This window comes from Acanthisitta chloris, unplaced genomic scaffold (assembly GCF_000695815.1).
Source record: "Acanthisitta chloris isolate BGI_N310 unplaced genomic scaffold, ASM69581v1 scaffold19717, whole genome shotgun sequence".
Classification (NCBI taxonomy): domain Eukaryota; kingdom Metazoa; phylum Chordata; class Aves; order Passeriformes; family Acanthisittidae; genus Acanthisitta; species Acanthisitta chloris.
The window spans coordinates 33,997-59,140 of NW_008681192.1; the positions used below are offsets into that span (position 1 = coordinate 33,997).

The 25,144-nt window shown below is 38.7% G+C and overlaps 2 protein-coding genes across 2 annotated transcripts in view; one reads left to right on the plus strand and one right to left on the minus strand.

Annotated features, from left to right (window-relative positions):
• BLNK (B-cell linker) overlaps positions 1-13,539 on the plus strand; it is a 47,458-nt gene extending 33,919 nt beyond the window's left edge. Inside the window, exons 14-23 of the mRNA XM_009078029.1 lie at positions 413-440; positions 734-806; positions 1,425-1,455; positions 2,852-2,894; positions 3,643-3,721; positions 4,135-4,166; positions 7,449-7,528; positions 10,852-10,935; positions 11,914-12,069; positions 13,420-13,539. Of these exons, the coding sequence (XP_009076277.1) occupies positions 413-440; positions 734-806; positions 1,425-1,455; positions 2,852-2,894; positions 3,643-3,721; positions 4,135-4,166; positions 7,449-7,528; positions 10,852-10,935; positions 11,914-12,069; positions 13,420-13,539 (726 nt within the window). The remainder of the gene's footprint in view (positions 1-412; positions 441-733; positions 807-1,424; positions 1,456-2,851; positions 2,895-3,642; positions 3,722-4,134; positions 4,167-7,448; positions 7,529-10,851; positions 10,936-11,913; positions 12,070-13,419) is intronic.
• Positions 13,540-20,047: 6,508 nt separating this feature from the next.
• On the minus strand, positions 20,048-24,682 carry ZNF518A (zinc finger protein 518A). Its single transcript, XM_009078030.1, has one exon. The coding sequence runs from the start codon at positions 24,680-24,682 to the stop codon at positions 20,048-20,050; it is 4,635 nt and encodes a 1,544-aa protein (XP_009076278.1).
• Positions 24,683-25,144: the final 462 nt, after the last annotated feature.

Here is a 25,144-nt window from a genome sequence, read left to right on the forward strand (position 1 = left end):
AACCTTCTTTCGGTCTCATTCTTTATGTACTGACCACCTTTTCAGTGAAGAAATTTTTTCTAATATCTAATCTAAATCTTCCCTGGTGCAACTTGAGGCTGTTTCTTCTTGTCCTGTCACTTATTACCTGGGAGAAGAGACCAACCCCCACCTGGCCACAACCTCTTTTCAGGTAGTTGTAGAGAATGATAAGGTTCCTCCAAGCTTTCTTTTCTCCAGGCTAAACACCCCCATCTCCCTCAGCCACTCCTCACAGGACTTGTGCTCTAGATCCTTCACCAGCTCCACTGCCCTTCTTCAGACATGTTCCTGCACCTCAACATCCTTCTTGAAGTGTAGGACCCAAAACTGAACACAGTAATTGCTTTTTTAATTACTTCATATCAAATCCTATCCTATTTTTCCATTGCAGGACCATGAAGCAAATAGTAATGATGAAAGTAAGTATTCTGTATTGAAAACATGGCGATATGAGAAGGATTAATATGCCACTGGTGATCTAATATCACTTGCAGTGTAGTGTGTCAGTGTATATTTTATCTGTACCAGTCAGCAATAAGCAAGAAGAGTAACTGAACTGTTTTCTAGGATTACCAGAGTGAAAACAGATTAAGACAAAAGTAAACCACTGGAATTTTTTACTTTTATTACATTAACACTAAAATGGAAGTGAGGAAAATGCAGTTTGGATCCAGCTAACAATGTATCCTAAACATATTGCTTGGATCACTAGATCAGAGCTTCAATTCCACACAAGAATCCAGATTTCCCACTGGAGCAGCTCCATCTCCATTACCAAGGGGCCTGTGAGTAAAAATAATAAAACTACTTCTTTGATGGGGGTGGGTTTCATAGTTGTATGAGGAGCTGACATCTATCCTTGCCTATGGCAATTGGAATTCAGGAATCATTTTTAATGTTGCTGGTGAAAGATATCCTGATTAGGTAAAGGCAAGCTATCATTTTATTTCTGGAGGAATACTCTTTGTATGCCAGTGGTGTTGCCCACTGATGGCAGATGCTGGCTGACTTGCTTCATTTAGTCCCATACTGCAGCACTAGCACATTCAAGCCTGTTAAGTGCAGAAAGTTCTGTTTTTCATTAAAGTTCTTCTGCCCCACCCAAGTTGTCATCTTAAGTATTGGCCAGAGCGTAGCTTCCTTGCATAAGTACCTTTCCAAAGTACCCACATTACATCTGATACCCTTGGTCTTGTTTATTTCCAACTGCTACAGCTATCAGCTGCATCCCATCTTAGCCAGAAATATCTTGGGAATCAATGAAGCTGATCACAGAATCAGTTAGGTTGGAAGGGACCACAGTGAGTCATCTGGTCCAACCTGCTCAAAGAGTCGTGGCTAAATGAAGTCATTTATCTGCTAAGTAACCATACTTTCTTTTTTCCCTTTCCTCTGATCTTCAGCAAGAAAACTTCTAATTTGGGAAACTCACCAGTAAGTTGACTTGCAATTGCATAATTGAACAATAATTTTATTAAATTTGTAATTTATTGTAAAACTTAATTTTATATCATATATCATAGGGGCTAGAATGGACCTTAGAGATCATCCAGTGCCAATCCCCTGCCCTGGGCAGGGACACCTCCCACCAGAACAGGTTGCTCAAGGCTTTAGCCAACCTGAGGTTGGGGCAGCCACTACCTCTCTGGACAGCCTGTGCCAGTGTCTCGCCACCCTCACAGTAAAAAAACCTTTTCCTAATATTTAACCTAGATTTCCCTTCCTTCAATTTGTACTCATTGACCCTTGTCCTATCCTATCACTCCCTAACAAGGAGTCCCTCTGTAGCTTACCTGGAGCCCCTTCAGATCCTGGCAGGTTGCTCTGAGGTCTCCACAAAACCTTCTCTTCTCCAGGCTGAACAGCCCCAACTTCTTCAGCCTGTTGTAATAAGTTTGGGTACAACACAAAGGAATAAAAAGACTAAGGGAAGGAGAGTTATAAATAAGGGAAATATTTGGGTGCCATTATATGAACTAAGAGCAGTGAAAAAGCTCAAGCAGAAAAATATTTTGATGAAAGGGATGTTCATATTCAGTACTCTAGGATGGAACAATAAACACAGTGCAAGAACTGAATAACTGAGAAATAAATGGGAACACAGAAGTACTCCCAGAAATATACAGAGCTGCCTATGGGGAACATGAGCTCATTGTAAGAATGATAGCACAAGGCATGTGCAGGATTTTACCAGAATTTCTCAGAGGTTTTTTAGTATTTCATCAGTAGAAGAATATCCCTAAACTTCTTGTGAGAGGAAGTGAGGGAACTGGTTCAAATTTTCAAAGAAATTAATTTGAAAAATATTTCAAAACTGGCAGTGTATTATCATTGTTCCAAAAGGGAACAGTTCTGAGAACTGGAAGGTTGGTTGAGTTTTTACTGTGAGCTAAACTGACAGTTTAACTTTCAGTATGAAGAAATGTGTGAGACATTTGTAAGCATAGCTCAATAAAGGTGAAAAACAAATTTTGGCTTATTTGAGATAAATGCCTCATTTTTGGGCTTGAGATAAGAATGAACCATTTGTTAGACCATAAACTTACTAATGAAAGTTAAAAGAAAAAGAAAAAAGCATGGATCTCTAGACTTTGCTTTTTGTCTACATATTTATATCCACAAACTGGGCTTCTTTCCAAATCTACTTTGCAAAATCCCAAGCTTCAAGGTCATACAATTAGAGGCATTTCACAGAATGGCCATGTCTCTGCCTCCTAATTCCTGTAGGATGTTGTAAATTCTAAATATAAACTAGTTCACAAAAAGTATAAGAATTATTTGCTGTACAAGTGACATCCAATTTTATATTTAGTGTCCTGTTCTATTGCAGAAACCATGTTTACCTTCCAAAGAGAACTTAACTGTAAATGAAGGTAAGTTATCTCCACTACAGTGAATAAGTTGACATTTATCAGAATGAAATTTCCTTTTGATTAAAAACGTGAAACAAACACCACCATATTCATCTTATTCTAGGTTTTTGAGGGGTGTTTGGCTTTAGCAGTTTCAAGCTGGTCAGCCTCAGTTGCACTGAATATCATTGTTCTCTAAAAGCAGTCACAGTAAAACTACTGAGGTTCCTGGTGGGGCAGTGTAGGACAATAACGGCCCAGCAATGTGCCATAGAGCCCTGTAAGTGGAGAAGAGGGAAAGGAGGCAATGGGCAGGCACATCATTCTGAGCTGAGCCAGAAGAGGTTGACTCCTGGCAAGAGCCAGTCCCTCACACAGGCAGAAAACTCGTCCTGCCTCTGTGTGAGGCAGCAGCTCCTCCAGGCAAAAGCTCAGCAGGAGCTGCTGTCTAACCCAAGGGTAAGATGCAGCCACCAGCCCAGCCCTTGCAGACAGCTTGCCCTAGGTCCTCCCCGTGGCACACAGCTCTCCTCTCAGCTGGCAAGTCTCCCACTGAGCCCTGCAGGCAATCACAGTGCAGCCCTTCGCCTAGCAATGTGCTGGCATGCCACTAGTTAACACAGAAAGCAGCACGATGGCAAGTTGCCATGTAAGGAAAACCCCAAAATTTATAGTAAAAGGAACCTCCCTTCAACTACTGTGACTCTTATCTGGGACAACATATTTCTGAAGAAATCTTGACTCTAGCTTTTGTGTTCCCAAACTACAGAGAGACCTACAGCAGCAGAACGACGAAGAGGTTCCAGTCAAGAGCTTCCACTCCCACCCCTGCCAAGTGGTGCCCAGAAGTAAGATATCTTTCCATCACCCTTTGAATATTTCAATGCACCAGCACCTCCTGCTCAGCCTGAACACAGCTCTGAGAGGTTCAAAGGGGAGCACTGTTTCCACTGTAGCCTTCTGTTGCTATTTGAGTCATGTTCCCTGAAGCCTCACAGTAGCAAAAAATTAAAGCATGGCAAATGAATGCATCCAAATGCTATAACCATCACCAAAAACCATGGGAGGATATAATCTCTAATAAGGTGATAGAGATTTAAACCACATATTTAAATTCCTAGTTGTCAGTATTAGTGGGATATCATTTCTTAAAATACCTGTATCAGACCCTTATTTCTCAACAGACAAATGGGTGAGATGCTTCAAATACACAACTTGCATATTTTCAGATCTTTCTGTAATCTCTTGATATTTATTTCAGGCCTCTGCTCCAAAAGCCCTCGATTCTACCAAGTAAGTATAATTCAGTCTTTGAATTAAAATGTGATTAACTTGTAATTTCAAATTAATCTTTGAATTAAGATTATTTTAAAATGCCATGCATATTAATTAGTTTGGAATTAATGTATCTGTAATGCATAAAAAGAGGAGATCAAGTATCCAGGGTCTTAGCTCAGCTATTAAGGGAAGTATGTCAAGTTTTTTGATGGAAATTGTGTGCTTCATTTCCGTTTATGACTACTGGAAATTCCTACTAAAGACAGTTTGGGTCATTTTCCATTATAATAAAGATTCTATCAACCTTCCTTGCCACAGAAGAATCCTAAATATGACATTTCTGGGCTGTTACAGGCTTCTGTTGCCTAGAAGACAGACAGGTTATTATTGCATCCAATTTATTCTTTCTCACAGAAGAGAAAAAAAAACCAGGTTATTTTTATAATGGTAAATGCTAAAGCTCTTCTATAAGTAATTCTTTCCAAGAGGGACTTTGTTTCAGTTCACAGTTACAAACAAATTAGTAATATGTATATGAACTCTCTTTGCACAGAAGTGTAAATTAGATGTAACATTTTTCTAGTCTCTTGTCAGCAGACACTTGTCTGACCTTCCTACAAACCCTTTTCTGCGCATATTCAATCTGAGCATATCTTTTACCCTGTAAATAGATGGTGAGAATTGCACCTAGAAATCTACATTTGGTGTAGTTTAAATTTACATGCTGTTATTAGTGCATCTATTTCCTGGAAACCTTTGCTTGATGTATGTTGCAATTATATCTCCCGTGCTGAGGAAGTGTAATAATGGTTCACGTTGATGCCACTGACTGATGCTCCCAAATCTGTCTGCTCCTGTCACACAACTCGTGTGCTTCACCTTGAAGCATAAATTCTTACTATTTGCTGAAGTGCAACTATTCTTCGAGGTCATCTGGTGCTAAATGATGTTCTGATTAGTAAACTTTCTTTAACATAATCTTCTTCTGTGCCAGGTCCAGTAACAACTTAATCACACATACAACTGGTCCCGATTATTAATGTCCCTTTAGCATAACCTGCCACCTCTGCTTTGTCCCTAGGCAAGCCTAGAGCTAACTTTTATCTTCTCCATTAAAAGTACTAATTTCCCATATGGCACATTATCAAATGCTCCACTGAAGTCCAGATTAAGTATATTACCATATTCCCTCTTTGTAGAACTCTGTTATTTTATGAAATGTTTTATCTACTAGGGTAGGTTTCAGATTTTCTCTAGCTGGTTGTACCTTTACCTCCAAATCTTAATGTTCTTCAAATTGTCTCCTAGGGTCTTGTGTTGTATGTAGTCAGACCAAAAGGCCTGTAGTTGCTCTGGTCAATTTTTCCACTTTAGTTATAACAATTATGTTTTGTCTTCTTTAATGATATGGTACCACCCTAACTTGAAAACTATTTAAAGTAACTGTTACCACTCCTGAATTTCATGTGCCAGTTTTTAGAATTGCTAGGATAAAGATTATGCAGACCCACAAGTTCAACTGTACTAAGTTATTTGAGCTTTGCTTTCAATTTGGTTGTGGAAATTTCCATTTCTGCACCAGAACTACTATTGTTTAGTATCATAGTATGTTAAGGGATTGGAATGGACCTTAGAGATCATCCAGTGCCAACCCCCTGCCCTGGGCAGGGACACCTCCCACCAGAACAGGTTGCTCAAGGCTTTAGCCAACCTGGCTGTGAACACCCCCAGGGTTGGGGCAGCCACAGCCTCCCTGGGCAACCTGTGCCAGTGTCTCACCACCCTCACAGGAAAACTTCTTCCTAATATCTAATCTAAATTTCCCCTATTTCAATTTGTACCCATTGCTCCTTGTCCTATCACTGCAGTTCTTAACCCAGAGTCCTTCTCCAGCTTCCCTGGAGCCCCTTCAGATCCTGTAAGGTTGCTATGAGGTCCCCACACAACCTTCTCTTCTCCAGGCTGAACAGCCCCAACTTTCTCAGCCTGTCATTAATCTGCTACCTAGATCACCCTTAAAAATCCATTAAATCCTTACTCCATAAAGCCTCATCTCTTTTTCCTTTTTTACACAGCTAAGGAATATTTTACTACTTATTTTAATGTCCTTTTGTAAAGCCTAATTCAGCCTGACTTCTGGCAGTTCTTACTTTATTTCTACAATCTGTTTTTTCAGCTGTAGCTTTGTAGCTGGTCAATCAGAATTTTACAGAAAAAAAAAAAACCCAAATTCTTAACATGGAATAGCCCTCTTCAGGTGATTATTAGTTCATTGAGAGCTCGATCTGCTCCTTACAGTGTCTCCTCACTACTTGGAATGCAGCTTCCAGACAGCCACATCTTTACCACAAAAGAAGTTCTAAAACTACATCACACAGATGTCTTTGAGTTCTCCAGTCCAAATGGTGGAGTCACCATGCCTGAAGTGTTTAAAAGGATATGGTGCTGACGGATATGGTTTAGGGGTTACAGCAGTGACAGGTTAACAGTTGGACTTTTTATGATCTTAGAGGTCTCCTCCAGCCTTGATGATTCTACGAATTGAATTTTTTAATTCTGGTCACTCTATGGCCTCCTCTAGAACATTCTTACTGCTTTTTAAACCAAAATCTAAACTAGTATTAGTGAAGATTTGATAGTGCAGTCTTCAGATCATCATGTTCAGGAAATAAAACTTCCCATAATAACAAAATAAGTAACACCTAATTTTCTACAATCATTTTCTCTAGTATCATGATCTGCACCCAACTCTGCTCACAAGTAACTGTAGCAGACACCTATACTCTTGGACCAAGATTCTGTTTTACCAGAAAACAGTTATCTATCTACACTTATTTCCCATATTTCTATCATTCCATTATTGTGCAACACTAGTCAACCATTTCACTTCTGATTTCTTACTCTTTGACATTTGTACTTCAGCCCTAATGACTCTTTTCTACTATGCTTTGTTATTACAATCTAATTAAGCTTCATAATCTTTCCTACTAGCTCTGCTTCTCGATTTAGTTGCCTGCACCTCTTGCACATGCATACAAACAATTCAGTTGGACTAATTCTAGCTTTGGCTATTAACCAAGTTCTTAACCAAGCAGTTTCTTTCTTCATAAGCAAAACTCCTCTTCTGGGCAGCCAAGTGTCCCAGAGCTTTTATAGGGCCCATCCATTTATCTTTCCTGAGGGATACAGAAGGTCAAGCATTTCCAGGTCTTCCAAAGTCCTTGTAATAAATCAGTTTCTTATATCATGACAAATACACTTTGAAAACTTATACTTGTTGTTCTTTCTCTCTTCTAGAAGTGCCAGAAGTTCCAAACCGTTCTCTGGGTACTTCCCCTCACAGCAGCACTTCATCTGTTCCGAGTTTTGCAGACCAGGTACAACACTTGATATTACAGAAGCTAATTCATATTACAGACATCTTTTTGTCCTTTACTTGAAAAGAGTATTTCCACCCCTTTCACAATGAAAATGACACTCCTTTTGTGGAGGGCATCTATGTTCTGTTTTGCAGTGAAGATGTTCTGTAGCACAAATTATCTGAATTTTAACTTTCATTTAAAAATGTTTTGAAATATATAGCATAGGAGAGCTTTAACAAACTGTAGGAAAGTACGTAGATAACATTATACCAAACCTTGGCACTTTACCAGCCACTTCAAACAGAACTCAAAATAGCTCCTTAGTGTCATGTCTTCCTGACTCCCCAGTTCATGCTTTCATACATAGTGATGGACATAAGTCTAATCTTTGATAGAGATGGCTATAAAGAGCTTTTAATTGCCTCTTTTTTTCTAACTTATATCTACTACACATACTGTGCACTGAACAAATAGAATGTGCACCAAGCAGACACGATGATGCTGAGATGCCTCTCCCCATGTGTTTTAGTTTCTGCCATCCTACTCCTTTCTGTTCCTTTAAACAGATCTCTTCTCATTACACTTAATGCTGTCAGTTTTATGGCCAATTCTTTTATGTGCTCTGTTGCAACACAAGGCTTTGAATAATCTAAGCAAATGCAAAGTTATTTTCATTTCAGTGCTATTCTCCTTCCTCTCATGTTGGATGAAGGGAGACCACAAAATGCAGAAAGCCATTCTTATTAGCCTAGTAGTCACAAACAAGGTAAAAATAGTTCTGTTGAGTGTAAAACAAAGGTTCTATCATGCAGAGCCAGGAACATTAAATGTTATAAATTCTGACATGACAAAGATAATACAACAGTGAAGAACACAAAGGATTTGAAGTTCTGGAAAAATTTTAACTGCATGTCATACTGGATATTTATTCTAAAAATTACTTTCAAATAAACAATCCAGCAGACTCTAAATAAACAGCTTGTAGCAATTACATTTGCAGTTTTTATGTAACAGCCATGGGCAAAAACAGAGCTTAATAAAATATCCATTTTGTTTTTAAAAAATAATAGATTTAACTTTTCATGTTATTTTCTCACTAATTATGTTCAGTGGTATCATTTGCTGTAGCATCCTGCACAACAGGGGTGCTGGCAGATGTCATTAATGTCCAAGAGGTTCATTATTTGTTTGGTTCCCATCCAAACTTTGGCAGCAGCTCTCTGCTTCCTCTTTATAGGCCATAGATAGTGGTAGAAGAAAGGTCTATGGGCAGTTGATTCCTTGTTCTGTTGAACAAAGATTTGTTTACTGGGCTCATTCTCTACATGGCTGAGTCCTTTGCATACTTGTAATTCCTCTCATCCTTTCTTTTTCCAATGAATAGTGTAACTGGAGAAATACATGACAGAACTTTGGAGGTCAAGTTAAATATTGTGGCTTAAGCCAGTCTAAGAATTTAGTGCAATGCCTCCAAAATTGAGGCTCTGCTTTCTCCTCACTGTTAACTTCCCTGGACCCAAACACAGGCTCCTCTGGTGTTCCTTTCTGATCCTGCAGTGGGCTAAGTCAACTCATCAAACTGACAGAAAACCATCCTGGCACTCAAACACAAAACAAGGCAAAATAAAAAAAGGAAACAGATTTTTTTTTTTGCTGCAAGATTAATAAAGTGAATTATCTCACCATGGGATCAGATGAGCAACAAAATGAGCACAAAGGAGAAGCCAAGACATTCCCTTTTTGGCAGCAATAAGCCAGCTAGACCAGCTCAGCCATAATGTGCAACTTCATCTTCAATCTGTTTTGTACAGAGGTGACAAAGCTTGTGTGAAAATTAATTTTATCTTTAAGCTTGTTACTGTAAAGTTGGAGCAAAACTGTTCAAATAACCAGAAAGGTTAATATCCAGATGTATGCATTAGGAAATACTCCCAGTGCTATTTCTGTAGCCTTTCCACTCACTTAAGAGTTAGATTTTACATCAACCTCTTCAGCAAAAGGTAACTTTTTTGACTGCTGGTTTTATAACCTGCTTGTAAATCTTCTAGCTATTGAAGTCTGATCATGCATAGGTCTCATATTGCTTCTAATACCTCATCCTAATACCAGCTCAAGGTACCAACTTCCTTGAGTACCATTTCTTTTGGGACTTCTCTAAGATCCCCTGTACTTTTCCCCTAAATTCCACTGCTCTTTCATCCTGCATCATCTTATTACCCAGGTTTCTACCACTTCTCCTCTTACTCACATTATCAGCTTGTACCATTCACTCCCAACTGCTATCACCTCCTCACATCTTTTTAGCTTTGCACTTCCTTCGCTATGAGAGCTTCTATCTTCTAAAGTAGAATCCACATCTATAGAGTGTCATTTTTCCTACCTTGTATCTTCAAGTCTGCACCTATGCCCACATCCACGTAGTCCTTTTTCCCACTGGAAGAGCAGGTTAAATTCACTTAGCAGAATGGAGAGGAGGAGGATAATCTTGGTGAGGTGGTTACAGGGAGTAACATACAGAAATGAGGCACCCAAGAAATGCATTATAACATATAAGCCACTCTTGTATTCAGCCACAGATATAATCCTTCTCCACAGTAAGCATGGGATTGTGCCTTTTAGATAAGAGCACTGTTTTCAAATGTAAGGATATATTCAGACTTAACCCAACAGAGAACCAGATCTGAATCCATGTCTCAGGTGAAAGCACTGCATGAATTGCTGCATTATTAGAGGAAAGACATTAATTATTACTTGGTTTTGTAAGGACTCCATTCAGTTGTCCTTATTTAATAACAACAAAAAGAGCAAAAGATGCACTTATCTAACCTCTCTGCTAGCCAGGTGGAGACAAGCATGATAGTGTTTACAGTATACAGGAAACTTCATTCCCAAAGCTTAGATGCTTACAAATCTGAACACCTCATTGGTTAGCCCACAGCTGAGCAGCATTTAAATTGTTAATGGTCTATTTATTCTTCAACATTTCCTGGATACCCTCTTTAGACTCTACTAGAATAGCTTCATTCTTTTAAAATACCAAACTATCCTCTAGTTGAACCTGACTGCTTTCCCCAGGGTATCTCTCTTTTGTCATTTATTGGCCTTCTATCACACATCTGTTACCACTGTTTTGACACTCCAGTTTTCCTTTGTCCTACCTCTACCCAACAAAAACAGTGAACTCCCGGCAAAGACTTTGTAGACTCTGTGTTTTCTAAAGTGTTCTGCAATATAGTTCTTCCCAGCTGTCATTATTTAGTAGTAAGTCCCCAACAGGCCATATTCTTTATTATTATCATTATTTTTTTACAGGTAAAATACTGTTTCTCTCTTTCTAGGATGCTGGTGTTCACAGTAAAGCATGGTATGCTGCTACCTGTGATAGGAAAATGGCAGAAGATGCATTGTACCGATCAAACAGGGTAGGGCACTTTCAAAGAATGTCTATTTCATGAACAAAAACTACAAGTGAAAAAAAAAATCAAGACAACAGAAATATTCTAAGAACATCAGTCGTACTCTGAACAGGTCAGAATACTGTGCCATGCAAGCACTGTCAAACTGTGCTGTGGTGAAACTATTTAACTATGGTTTCCACCCCAAGGCAAAGTTGCATTAGTGTAACTCAAAAAACCAGAGCACTGCAGAGAAAGCTATTACAGACTAGAGAGCTGAGGAAGATCTGATAACTCACAGGCATCTGTTAAAAAGAAGGCAATCCCTGTGACTTTTAAGTGATCTCCACCACTGTCCAATGGCTCATGTGCCAACAGCTAGTTTGGAAAGGCTGATGCTGCTACTCATTGTGCATGTAGGTATTTGGAGAATTTGGGTTCTCTCAACTATTACCTTACAAAAGGTAATGTCACAGGAGGGAATAGCAACACGTAGAGTTGCATCCTCAGCATATTTCCACTCTTGCCTAACTCCACAAAGCAGGATAAAGGGGCAGAGCACAGGGGTTATCACCAAGGGTAGACTACTGCTAGCTAGTAAGCATGGGGTTACAGTGTCTGCAGTGCAGGTGCTTGATTTTGAGAGTGGTTTTTACAGCTCTGGAGAAACAGCATCTCCACTTCTCACTTCTCCTGCCACTGATCGTAACTTTATTTCCTAACAATCCATGGACCCCAACAGATAGCTGCCACTGTGTATCCATTTCTTCTTTTTCTCTCTGGTTGAGAAGAGAAAAGGCAGCAGCAAAAGGTAATTCTTAAATGACACCTTTGGTAGGCTTTGTTAGCCGGCAGGAATACATGCTACTTCACATCTCCTGCTGTACAGGTTTTCTAATGGGAGAAAAGGTTTTAATGCAAATATAAATCAAAATATTAAGGTAAAACTAAAAAGTTGTTGGGGAAAAAATTAGACAACTATACTTACTAGTTTTCTCTCTTTAGGATGGATCTTTTCTAATAAGAAAGAGCTCTGGCCAGGACTCACGACAGCCATACACACTGGTGGTGTTTTACAACAGAAGAGTATACAACATTCCTATACGATTCATTGAATCAACAAGACAATATGCACTGGGCAGAGAAAAAAGTGGTGAAGAGGTGAGATGATGTGGGGGTGTTTTTCCTAACAGTTTTCAGTTATATACCTTTAATAAGCAAGGATTAAGATCTATTGCACTATGATCAAGTAGATTCTTCATGTATCAAGATAAAAGTATACCCTTTATACTGACTGATCTGTCAAGCTAGAGAAACTAATGTGGTGACAGCTCCTGCACACTGTAATTAAAACCACAGATGAAGTATAAAACATACTCATGTAACTGTTTGGAAAAAAGTTAACAGAGCTGCAGCTGCTAAATAAATTTTCCAACCGTTTATAGTCCTCTATTTACCTTCTGTCTAAGATTCTAGTTAAGTTACTTGGAAAATCATAAAGAAAAAACAGCCAAAACCAAACCAAACCAAAACCCCTCAACACTCTATCAAAAAAGAGAATGACATTACTTTTCATACTGTTTTCACATAAAGAAAATGTTAAACTCTAGTTCTCAGTGAAAAAAAATCACTGGTTGGCTGTTATATCACACAGATAATTACTCTGACAGCAAAATAAAAAACTGGAACCCAGTTTGGTGAGGTTAATGATTGGACTTGATGATCTTAGAGGTCTCCTCCAACTTTGATGATTCTATGATTCTAAATACCAATAAAAACAGTGTTATCACTGCACAGAATAGGCTTTTCAGTAATGTGAAAGTCAGCATGTTTTAGCCTAATTATGTGCCTCCCAGGCAACAATTTTGAGATTACAGAATAAATAATAGCCTGGAGCTCATCTGGCCTTCAACAAAGGGTCAAAAACTATCTCAGTATAAATGAAGATAATCCAAAATCTGTATTTGACCAAAGACCAAAAGGAAAAGCAACAGACTTAGCAGATTCTGGGTATTAACTTATAGTGACAAACTGCAAGCTAGAACTTACATAGGACTGCATAGCTAGAACAGTTTTCACTGATGGCTGTCTGTACCATATCACTCCTGGAGACAGCCTTCTCTCTGAGGTGGCTGAACCACATCTGTCACAGCTTCCAAGCTGCCAGTCTGCAGCCTGGTATGCATTAAGGGAAAAGAAAGCAGTCAGTTTACTGTGGCACATAACAACCTCTGGTTCAGCTGTGTAGGTGGCAATCATAAATGGAAAGGATGAGACAACTAATGGCCATAGTATCTTCCATTGTACACATTTAATCTGTTTATGACTAGAATCAGAACTAAGAGCAGATCATTGCTCTTACTAAAAGGCAGAGCAGCTCACTTGGTAACAGTCATAGCTCTACTCTCTTCAATGATGTGAGAAGCAAAGATAAAAAGCTGCAGTGATTACTTGTCAATATCAGAACCTTAAGGAAGGCAGCACTAATTCATTTTTGTTTCCTTTCTCCAGCGCTTTGACAGTGTTGCAGAAATAGTGGAGAATCACCAGCGCACCTCCCTGGTCCTCATTGACAGCCAGAACAACACAAAAGACTCAACAAAACTGAAACACATTGTCAGAGTTTCTTAAACAAATTGAACTGCTAAATTGAAGACTTCTTCAATAATTTCTTTCCGCATCCCAAGACATGGACCAGGGATTAAAAGAAGAAAATCTAAAATGATGGAAAATACTCCTTAAGAACACGTACTGAGTAGTAAGAGATGCAGTTCACAGAGTTCAAACCCACATCACTTTTATCAGAAAAGTGTTCACATTCAACACAAAGAAGCCAAAGAATATACACTTTGTGATTTCCATCTGCAACAACACAGGTATCCAAAGCCACGTGAAGAACAACTGCATATGAGGGCCTGGTCCTTTGACTGATATTTAAATATAGATTTCCTGTAGGACATTTTCATTTTAAAAATGAGAATACCCACAGTGATCTACTCTTTCAGTTTGTCACATTTGCCACAGATCACTGCTTTCAGCAATTTCTTTGTAAAGTGCACAGCCCCAGAAGTTAGAGCAACTCGACCTCATGTACCACTATGCACCAGTTGAAAATAGGACTGTACAGTATGTGATTAGTGACAATAAAGCTGCCTGAATGTTTTAGATTAATGGACATGTATTATCCTTTCCCTCAGCTTTACCCCATTTCATTACTATTTTTGTTTGTATTTTCAAATGTGCAGATAAAATTAAAAATACTGTAAAGTCAATAGTGTATGGAGGCATTGCTGGATCACCTTCCTTGGCATCCTTCCAGCAAGAAAGCATCAATTCACTAGTTTTGATATTTTAATGTATATATTTGTATGTGCTCCTTCACAAGCTGTTATGAAAACTCTCACGTTTTACAGCTTTGGCATATATATATATATATTTGGCTTAATGGCTTTCAAATCTTTTGTCTTCAGATTGCCTAGTGTTGGTGGCTCAAGCACATTGGTTCATTGTTAAACTAATTACACATTCAGTTCTTACAGAATTACTGTGGACGCACACATGCACACAAAAAAACCCCACTTGCTGTTTTCAGGACTGTTCTATCACTTGGTTTCCTTACTGTATTATTGTGAACAAAGTACATTCCACAAATGTTAGAGTGGTGAAAATTAATTTGATGAATGTACAAATTGCATCAATGAAAACCTTCTAGGAACAGTTGTTAATTAGTTCTAGAGGTGTTTGATTTCACTGGAACTGAAACCCATCTGTGTTAAAGGTATTGTCCAAAACTGACACTTTATACACCCCTGATTTGTGCTTTTTTCCCAGATTAGATGGTGTTCTCCAGGATTTAAGGCAAGATCAAGTCAAGACTAGCAAAATCTCACCAAATCACTTACAACCACATTGTAACTGTATTCTGCAACTACCTTCTTGTGCTTTCCATCAGTTATTTCTACAGGTAATGCACCTGTCTCCTAGAAAGAACTGTATGCTGATATTATGTTTATGGCACATGGCTACCTACCTTGCAGCATCTCAGTTTCTTTCCTCTGCAGCACAGGTAATACTTTTAGCCCAGATGTGTTGCTAATAAGCCACTGGCAAGTAAAAACCAATGTAGAGAGACTTTACACAAAGCTGCCTATGGCACTTCACTGCACTACATAAACACTGTGTTTAGTATATTGCTCAGCTGGCACTAATTAGTATTTTATCAATACTATGCTTAATACTAGTGTCATGTTTAGAAAACTGAGAATGCCAAGTCAAGGCCTCAAAATTAAGAGAAGTTACTGGTGTCTGCAAGCTTAATTTACTCCTCTGTGTTGTACTCTTATGTTATTTAGCTACTTTAAGCTTCACTTTAGAAGCTATTTCAAGCAATACTCACAATGGGAAGTGCTCTGTGAAAAAGCAACCACTCAATATTTAACTTCCCTTGCATCCATGTAGAGTCTTTGCCTGTTCACTCATGTACTGCACAGTATTTTAACTTTGTACTAGCAAAACAGCTAACCTTTCTATGCTGCTCCTCACAAGTCTCTAGGGTTCTTCAATTATTGCTTTCCAAGTGTGTAGTATCACCATCATTCTAGAACTGGGGAGGGAGTGTGAAAAAGTGGAACCCTAGTGTACATACAGACTTCCAAATGAGAGACTAAGTATCACTTTTTTAAGTAATTAGCACTACTGAGCATTTTAAAGCACTGCTGTTCCTGCCCCTCATCTCTAAATGCTCAGCACTCCATGGAACATCATGGCTTGACCTACAAATAACAAATCTGCTCTAGAGAAACATGCAGTTACTTTCATCCTCACATCCTTTTCTTCTTAACCATGTTCTACCTTCTAGTTTTGACAACAGAACGAGGCAGAGATTTGATAGGCAACATCACCTTCCACAAAATAATCCATTCAGCCTGAGACTAGAACATCCCGGGCACAAAACAAGGCTCCACCATGGGGGGAAAAACAAACACACCAGTATGTGATCACCTATTTTACTATACTCAGTGTTGTATACAGGAAGAAAGGAAGCAAACTAGTTACTCTTCTTTACATGCCCAAGATGCTTTATAGCTTGGCAGGACTGTGGTATAGATGTATTTTGAAACACAGGTTTAGCTGGAGAATAGAAACGTTCAGTCAAGTTTCAGGTACAGGATTGCACCAAGTTACCATTTCCTGGATTCTGGGCATAATATAAGTTGATTCTCAGGATGAAGCCTGCAATGTTAAAAGTTCTGATGCTATGGGTTCACCAGCCATTACAGAATGTAGGAATTGGTGACTTGGTGCAGCTGTTGCAGTGCCAGCAGCTGCCACTACTTAATGTCGTCATGTGTTTGCACCAAGTAGCAGCTATGTCAAGTCTGACCTGAGACAGTCATAGCAACACACCTCTCCCCTCATATTTCTTTGATATTGTTAGCTAATTTCTCTTCCATATAATTGGCATTAACTGAATACCTAAAAGAACCAAAAACACAAGCTAAAACTAGAACTAAAAAATAGGCTTTAAAGTGATTTTCTTTGTCTGAGAACTCAGGGCAAAGTATCACATTTAATAATGCACGAAGGAGAAGTGTTGTCTGCCTACCTGATAAGATCACAATGAGTCCTGCACATCACTCCTGACAATTTTGCTCCATGAAAGGAGTAAGAACTTGCATTCTCAAAAATCCAAGTGTTCCCACACAAAACTTACAAAATTACATTCCTCATTCAATCTAAACCACCAGCAGCAGACAGAGATTCCTAGGAAGTGTAAAAAACCCATGTCTCACATGACAACAGCTCTGTAACAAATACTGAACACAAGTTTCTTGTTAAAACATTGGAATTACTGAAGCAATACTTTGCAACCGTTACTTACTGATGAATAAACATCTTGCCAAGAGTATATAATGACCTAGATTTTCAGGCCTTTTCAAGGACTAACACAAATACTGTACAAAGTGTTGATGATCCTGTGCTTGCACCTATTGCTCTATGTCCCAAAACACTATAGCCAATTTAAGGTTTGCTTATCTTGCTCTATGTGCAATGTTACAAGCTATCTTAAAACGTGATAGTTGCAAAGTCAAGCACTCAAAGTCAAGACTCTTCAAATCAGGTTACTTGTGCAACCTTAATTTGCCATAGCAGATATCTCCCTTACAGTATGAGCATTAAATATAAGATTACTGAATATTTTTCCATATAGATTTATATATTTCATGTGGTTCACAAAATACTTCAGGGATAAATTTTAGCTGTGTAATGAAAGACTGTGGTTTGAGGGTATTTTTAAGGTACCTTTCCCATTTATTGAGTATGCTGAGAGATACACCAACATTGCAGGAGTCAGCCAGTAAAAGGGCAGCTTCATACTGTTAAAGCAGTTCGATATTTCATTGGAGAACTCAATATATTGTCACTGCAGCTTTTTCTGCACCATCCACTGTGATGCTGGTCAGATCCCTTAAGCCAAATTTTCTCCTGATGGTCTAATTGTGATCTTAATTTCAGTGAAGTCTCACTTGAAATTCTTTGAAATCTGATCTGCCTAAGTGCCAAACATTTAGGACCTCAAAGCACTATGGAAAAGATTGTAACAAAAGAATGGTATGTTCAGAACAGTACTTGAGCAGTGTGCACTAAATAATACAAGAACATAATTAAGGGTGGAGAAACAAACTATGAAATCACTGCTCAGGAGGGAGCAACAATTCTCTGCACTAAATGAGATGGATGTCTGTAGATAAAGTGACACATGACACATGAGTTAAGATTGCATAAAGCAACCTTATTTCAGCATTTCCTAGCTTTACAATGTTCTTTTTCACAATATCATTTAACATTACTCAAGTCATAGGAAAGCAAACTAGAGGGAAAAAAATTCCACTGAAAGTTGTCACTCTGACAACAAAGAGAAAACCCCCAAATTCTACAGAACTTCCACCTTAATGCTAAGCAACTGTTAGTAAAAATTAGTCATCCTTGAAGTTGTGCCAGGTGAGTTTAGCAACAAACTTCACAGATATTTTTGCCAAAGAAGGCAAAGGCAATGTCCAAAATTCACAGATTTATAGGAGAGCTGAGGCAGACAATAGATCCTTCCAGGCAAAAATCTTCACACATCTTTGATCTTTCTCAATGCTGTTTCTTTCCAACTGTTCCTCACCACTACACTAAGTCTTCTTTGACATTCCTAGCTAAACTAACGTCAGAGCTCAATCCCATTGTGCAGCACAAAATGATCCAACTTTGATACAGAGCACATGCCAACTGTATAATTCACCCAAGCTATGCTGTCTTGACTGCTTCAGGTGCTTGAGTTGACTCCCATACATAACTCATCAGCTGGTGTGCATCTTCCTGTCAACAAAGAAAGAAAGAAAAGCATATCTAACCACTGAAGTAATATTTAAATCATTTTAACACTTTTTAAAACCTAAGTCAGATTCTGTTAGTGGTGACATTCGGTGACATCCATGAAAGACTTCCAATTGTTTCACTGGTGGCAAGTCAGTCTTCATTTTCGCCTTATGGAAATAGTCACAGAAAACTACCCTGAGCTTGCATACAAGTTAAAACCACAGAGATTTAAATGCCTCAGTCCTCACCAAGCCCAGTGTACAATTTTGACTGCTCTTCCATCAATACTTTGGGAAGCTGACTTATACACCTAAAATGTAATCTTCCAGTACTTGAGCAAAAAGTGCCATATGGTAAGGGCACTTCCACTAATGACTGCATCTTCTAGACTCCATTAAGAATCTGGAGGACAAAGGCTCTACACATAGTAATTACTGTGGATAATAAGGACCTTCATCTGTATACTCTCAGTCATTATGGGTAAGTCTTTTGTTTACATACCCTCACATGAACATTAAGAAATGTGAAGCATATTCTCTCTTCATCATTATCCATAAAACTGTAAGCAGGAAGCAGCAGGCTCCTAGGAACATTACACTACTGGCTGGCAAAATGAGGGAGAAGTAACTCAAGCCTTGGTTTTGCCAAACCCCTGTGCCCCTAAAAGGCAATACATCTGAATAAGCAAGGGGAGAAAATATTAAGTCATTATGGGAACAAATTCCACCCACCTGGAATACAACTATAATGCAGTTACAGGCCTGATATGGTGCTTTGCACTCCCTCATAGCCTGACCTTCCTCTAGGGTGTGTGGCAGATGCAGCAAGACAGAAACATTTTCTAGAAATCCTCAGTCATATTCTATAAACACCAGTTATAACAAATTTAATAGTGACAAAGTCAATACAGATTAGGAATGTTCACCATTCTTAAACATCATATACATTATGAATATATATACTGTATATTTCCAATCAATTCCGTTCTCAGACTCACCACATTAACACAATTGTAACAGGTTTTATTAATTTATATGAAAAATACTTCACTAAGAAAGTAGACAAACTGCACAGAAATAGTACAAGTGTCAGGTGCATAGCAATATAGCTTAAAGCATTCACATATGGCTTTATTTAACTGAAACTGTTGGGGGAATGGCCCTCCACGGACCTATGGTTACACAGTTGACATCATGTAAACTGCTTCACATCTTTGAGGCACTTGCTAACAATAGTGTTCAATCCCTGAAAAACAAAATCAAGAGCTAACAAGTGAAAGATAACAAAAATTCCCAGGATAACAGCTGTGTGTATTTGAAAAGATTTTAAAAATTGGTTTTAGTAGTGCATGCACAGAACTGAAAAATGGGGGGTGGGAAGGGGTAATTTCTGTGCAAGATTTATACAAAGTAACTGAAGAGTATAAAAATATTTACAGGTTTAGGGATCTTTAAATATATACAGAACAAAAGCCCTGAAGACTCATTCTATAGAATAAAAATATAGCACGATAGTAGTAACAAAAAATAATATGTATTTTTATGGAATTGTATGAGCAGTTAGTTACAAGTTACTGAAACCACAAAGCTCCTTGGATCTTTCTCAGACCTAATGGCAATAGGGAAGATGCTCTTTCTTTTAAAACACAAGTACTTTACATCATTTTTAAACTTCAGTTACAATACTGAGATACAAAATAACTTGTGTATCCTAATTCAATCCATTTTTTCAAAACTTTTAATGCATATTTAAGTTTTATTTTCTTCGCTGGTCATCATTCCATCAGTGAGTTCCAGTCTCGAGTTGCCTCCATCAGATGCCTCTGTCCATGTCCTACCCAATTATCCTGATTGTCAAATATTCTACCACAAAACCAGCAGCTAAACTTAGCTTTCAAGGTATTATTAGAGGTAGTTTTCACAATCTGGTAATTGTTTTTGCTAGTCTTTTTCAGTGTCAATTTTAAGACAAACCTTTCTTTCACAGGGTTAATGGGTTTTATTGTCCTGTACCTCCTTTGAGAAAAATCATCAGTAGTTACATCCGAAGGATTGCAGAAGGTTGGCTGCAGAAGGGCTTCAATAGTTCTTTTTGACAATGAAACCTTAAGAACATGTCCCTTAAATTTATAAACGGTTTTCATCACATTTACAACTTCTGGAACATCTGCATCAGGATGGTTAAGCACAACAACTGGTTGATTTCTCCGAGGGCATTTTACAAGCTGATTGGAACTAAAAGGAAGTAATTTCAAAGTTCTCACAGTTTTTTTTGATGCCCTTGGTTTGTAAGGGCTACCTGATTCACTAACAACTTCAGCTCGATTCTTTTCCTTACACCTTTTGTGCAACATTACCTTCTTTCTTGGAGGTTCTGGGCAACTCGACTTCCTTTTCCGTTTTAATTTCTTCTTTCTTTGCAGACTCACAGTCACTGAACTTTTCGACCCAGTTTGTTTTAAATTAGGTTTTACATTTGTAGTTTGGTTTTGGGTACTCCACGTGGACTTCTGACAACTAAAGTTATTCCTGTTGTTAGCAGTTATTACTTGCATACTCTCAACAGAACCTTTTTGCAACTGTGTCCCTGCAGATTTAGTAGAATAACCAGATTCTACAGGAGGAACACAGTATGCTGGATTAGAGTTTGCCGAAGAGGCATTTGCTGGCATTAACCCACCTGGTAAGATTAAGGCATCATTAAAAGTAAGATTAGTCTGTTTCTGTGCTAGTGCAGGAGTAACGGACTGCAAGTTATGCACCTGTAGTGAGGGCACTGAGTTGCTTGCTGACTGAGTAGTACCAGCCAGTGTGTCTGAAGTAGGAGTCTTAATTCTCAGCAAAAGCTGTTGTTGCATGGCTCCAGTTTTCTTTGGTTGACAATTTTGATAATTAGCATTATCCTGATAAAAACTTGGTTTATGAACTACAGGCTTGTTTGGTGTCACATACCTCAGAAAAACTCCCTGTTGTCCATCAGGCAAAAGTGCATAAACACGTTGTTCCTGTTTCATTTCCTGTTGCTTTACTGACTCCAGAGAACCAAGCACAGCATCCTGGTGCTGTGGTAACACCTTCATAGAAGAGATTCCTCTCACAGAAGACTCTGATGAGTTTGTAATTACCAGAGGCCCTTTGAATGCCCTGCTATTCAATGAGTCATTTGCTGTACTACAGGATTCCCTATTACAGGAACTTGCTATGTTCCTGGAGCTGCAATTTTTCCCCTTCACTTCTGAAGCTGATACATTTATTTTACCAAATTCTCTGGATGCAATTCCCCCTAAAACCTGAGAACTATCATTGGCATTTGCAAGTGTTCCAATTGCCCCATTCAAAGTCAAAATCATTCCAGATCCTTTATTTGAAACAAAAGATGCAGGTACACCCTTAGTCACATGCCCATCTGACGAACTGGTTTCAGGAAAACCTCTTCCATCAACCACCTGTGGTCCAGGCTGCAAAGGAACGAAAAATCCTGATGGAGGGGACTGAATGAAAAGGGTTTTCTTCTGTTCCTGAAGAACAGGCAAAACTGGTGAAAAGCTGCTGGGGTTTTGAGCTGGCGACAGTACTTCATTTTTCACTAACTGCTGTGTTATGACTGCACCTGTAAGAGTTTTTCGCAAGGTACCAACACCCGGAGTGACAGATAACTTGTCTGTGTCCTTGGATTCAACTGCTGTTCTGGGTGTCTCTCTTTCTCTACCACAATGTGTACCTTCATCTGTGCTACATCTTGTGTTCAACTCTCTCTCACATAAATGAAAGTCTACATTAGGAGGAGGCCTCTGAAACCCACGTGCAGTCGCAGAGCTTTTTAAATGCATGAAGGCTGTGTTCCCAGTCTCAGGACCAGAAAGCAACTTGTCAGAGTGAAGCTTTACACAGTTATTTGTCCTGCTGTGGGACTCTTGCTGAGTAGTTTTTTTCACTTCTAACACATCTTGCTGGCATAGTTCAGGTAATAAATAATGAGCTGCCTCTTCACTTTGCAAGGAGAAAACAGATGTGATTTTAGGCATTAAGAACGATTGACCAGAATCATTTTCTTGGAATTCCTCGGCTACATTCCGAAAGCCTTGATCTAGGTTATTAGTGTCCAAATACTGCTGGCCATTCTGCTGGCCCTCCATGCGACACTGGCTGTCAACATCACATTTAGATTGGCTTTTAAAAGACACAAAGTTATTCTTATCGTTTATGTGTTTGTAAGTTTTATTAATATTTGGTTGGGCTGACACAACATTCTCTGCTTTTAAGCCTTTCATTGACTCTGAACATGAAGATGCAGATTCACCTCTATTGTTTTGAAAAGAAACTGTTTTGCTCAATCTAAAATCTTTGTGTCTGTCATCTGTTGACATCCAAATGCGACATGGATTATCCAAACTGTTCATTTTGGAATAGTTGTGAAAAGACAACAACTTTTCATTAGGAGAATCCACTGAAGTTGAATAATAGAGATGATCAGTTCTATTACTATTATTCAGGCCACCATTTTGGATTTTCAGTTCAGGAAAGAAGGGCATTTTCACAGGGCCATAATGAAGAGGATTTGTAATAGAGGGTGGTAATACCTGAGGATGACTTGAAGGATTATGGCTTCCCCATGAGTGAGTTCCAACTTCTGTTACTCTGTCATGTGGAGTCACAGTTGAGCCCATCTTCACTAGCGAATAACTTGAACTTTTTCCAACAGCTATATTAGAAGGTGCTACATTTTCAGGAACACTCCTACCATACAGTAGGGAGTTATATGGTTTGTCCACTTTTGTTTTTCCTGAACAAGGAGCAGAGGAAGAAAATGGAGGGGAGGTCAATGGGTGAACAGAATTGTTCTTTAAAGTTGCCTGATCAGTTACATGTGGTATAGCACCTGAAGACAAGCCACAGGGATCAGCAGTCTGTAGCAAAGGAGTTGTAGAACCATCTTTGATGGGATCAGCTTTCTGACCCAACAAATATTCATTTTGCTTATTTGTAGGCATTATTTTTATAACAATATGTTGTTTTCCATCTACCATTTTAAATCCCATAAATTTAGCACTGTAATTTGCTGGAACAGATATTTTGTTGTTTTTAACCACAAATACTGTTGGCCCATGAACAGTGTTTTTCAATAATCCCAAGCCACAACTTGTTCCATCATCTTGAGCCTTGCTGTACTGTGCAGGAGCAGCAGAGAGCTTTCCACCCATGAAATTATGGTTCTCTCTGATTTTAATCTGATCTTTTTCTTGTGCTTCCACATCTCTCATACACTGGTTCCGCTCCTCAGCATATGTCTGATTTTTTTTATTCGCACTTCTTAGCACTTGTGCATTTTCTTCTCCAGTTTTGCCACTTCCACTGCTTACTTTTTTCTGTCTCCAGTGCGGTTTTTTGGATGCTCCCACTGGATACCTTCTTACCACAAGCTTCAGTCCTGCTGGAGTCTTCACTATTCTTTCCTCATATTTAACCTCTTCCAGTTTTTCTTTTGCAATTAAGTGGTCTCTGTGCAAAGCTATGACGTGTTTTAACAGATAATCTTTCTGTGATGTGCTGTAACTGCAGTACTGACAATCAAAAGCAAACATACCACTATGAACAAGAAGATGATTTTGGAGTTCCTCTTCTGTAAAGTTTTCTTGATGGCATTTTCCACATTTGTAGGGAACCTCATTATGTCTGCGAATATGCTGAACAAACGTGCCCACATCACGGGTAGAAAACCCACATTTCTCACACTGAAAGTGGCCATTCACACAATGCTTTGATGTGAAGTGTTTTAGCAAATCCAACAAAGCATATACCTGTTCATCATTACAGAGCTCACATTTTGCTAACGAGCTGCGATGGGTGTACCTATGCTGTTTCAGGGACTGAAAGTCATTAGCTGAGAAGTTGCACATCTCACAAGGATACAAAGGCAACTCGCCATAGTGTAACATCTGAAAGTGCTTCTCTAGGTCATTTGGGCTGTATCTAATGTTGTTCTTGCACTTGCTACAACAGAAATTCAGTACCTTGGCTCCAGTTTTCGACTCTTCTTCAAATTGCACTTCTGGTTTATTTTGCAAGTTGTTTCCCTCTGAGCAACCCGGATTGCTTCCGTTTATCTTCTCGAGAGTTATGGACTTCCTTGCAGTTTGCTGCTTACACTGAAAGAGTTTTCTAAACCTATCAACTTCATGTTTCATTAATACTTCATTTGGAATGTTCACCTTGGGTAACTCAATTTTCACATTCTTTAGTCCATAAGCGAGATTGACATCGACAATTGCTGGTAGAGTTATACTTAAAGGGTCGTTATTCACCACTGCTTTGTCCAAAGGAGTATCTGTAGAAAAATTCTTTGCAGCATTGTGTTCTAACAAACTAATTTGCTTCTCATCCCAGAAGAACTGCTCCTTTTCAGAGGGCATGATTTAGGAGTTTACTTTTCCTTATGCGAATTCTTGAGATTAGTCTTACTTCCTGCAGCAAATGAGGCTACTGTGCCAAGTTCTCCTCCAGGCTCTACAACTTCCCCATTTCATTCTCCTGAAATTGAAAAACAAAGCAAATATGACTTCCAAAACTCTGAAACACTCACTGCAATTCATTAACAAATACATGCCAATTTTGCAAGCTGTTGATTTTTAGAATAGCATTTGACCAAAAAAAGGGATGAGGTAAAAAAATAAGTGATTACAGTATAACCTTTGTTTGTTTTTGTTGGGGGGTTTGTTGTTATGGAGATTTTTGGCACAAAATATACATAAAACTTGAAAAATAAGTTCTAAAGAACAACACCTACTGAAAGATAAAAACATTTGAAATTTCATGCCATCAAATTTTGGGGTTGTCCCACCAGAGCACCCTACAAGCGAAAGAAAACCCAAGAG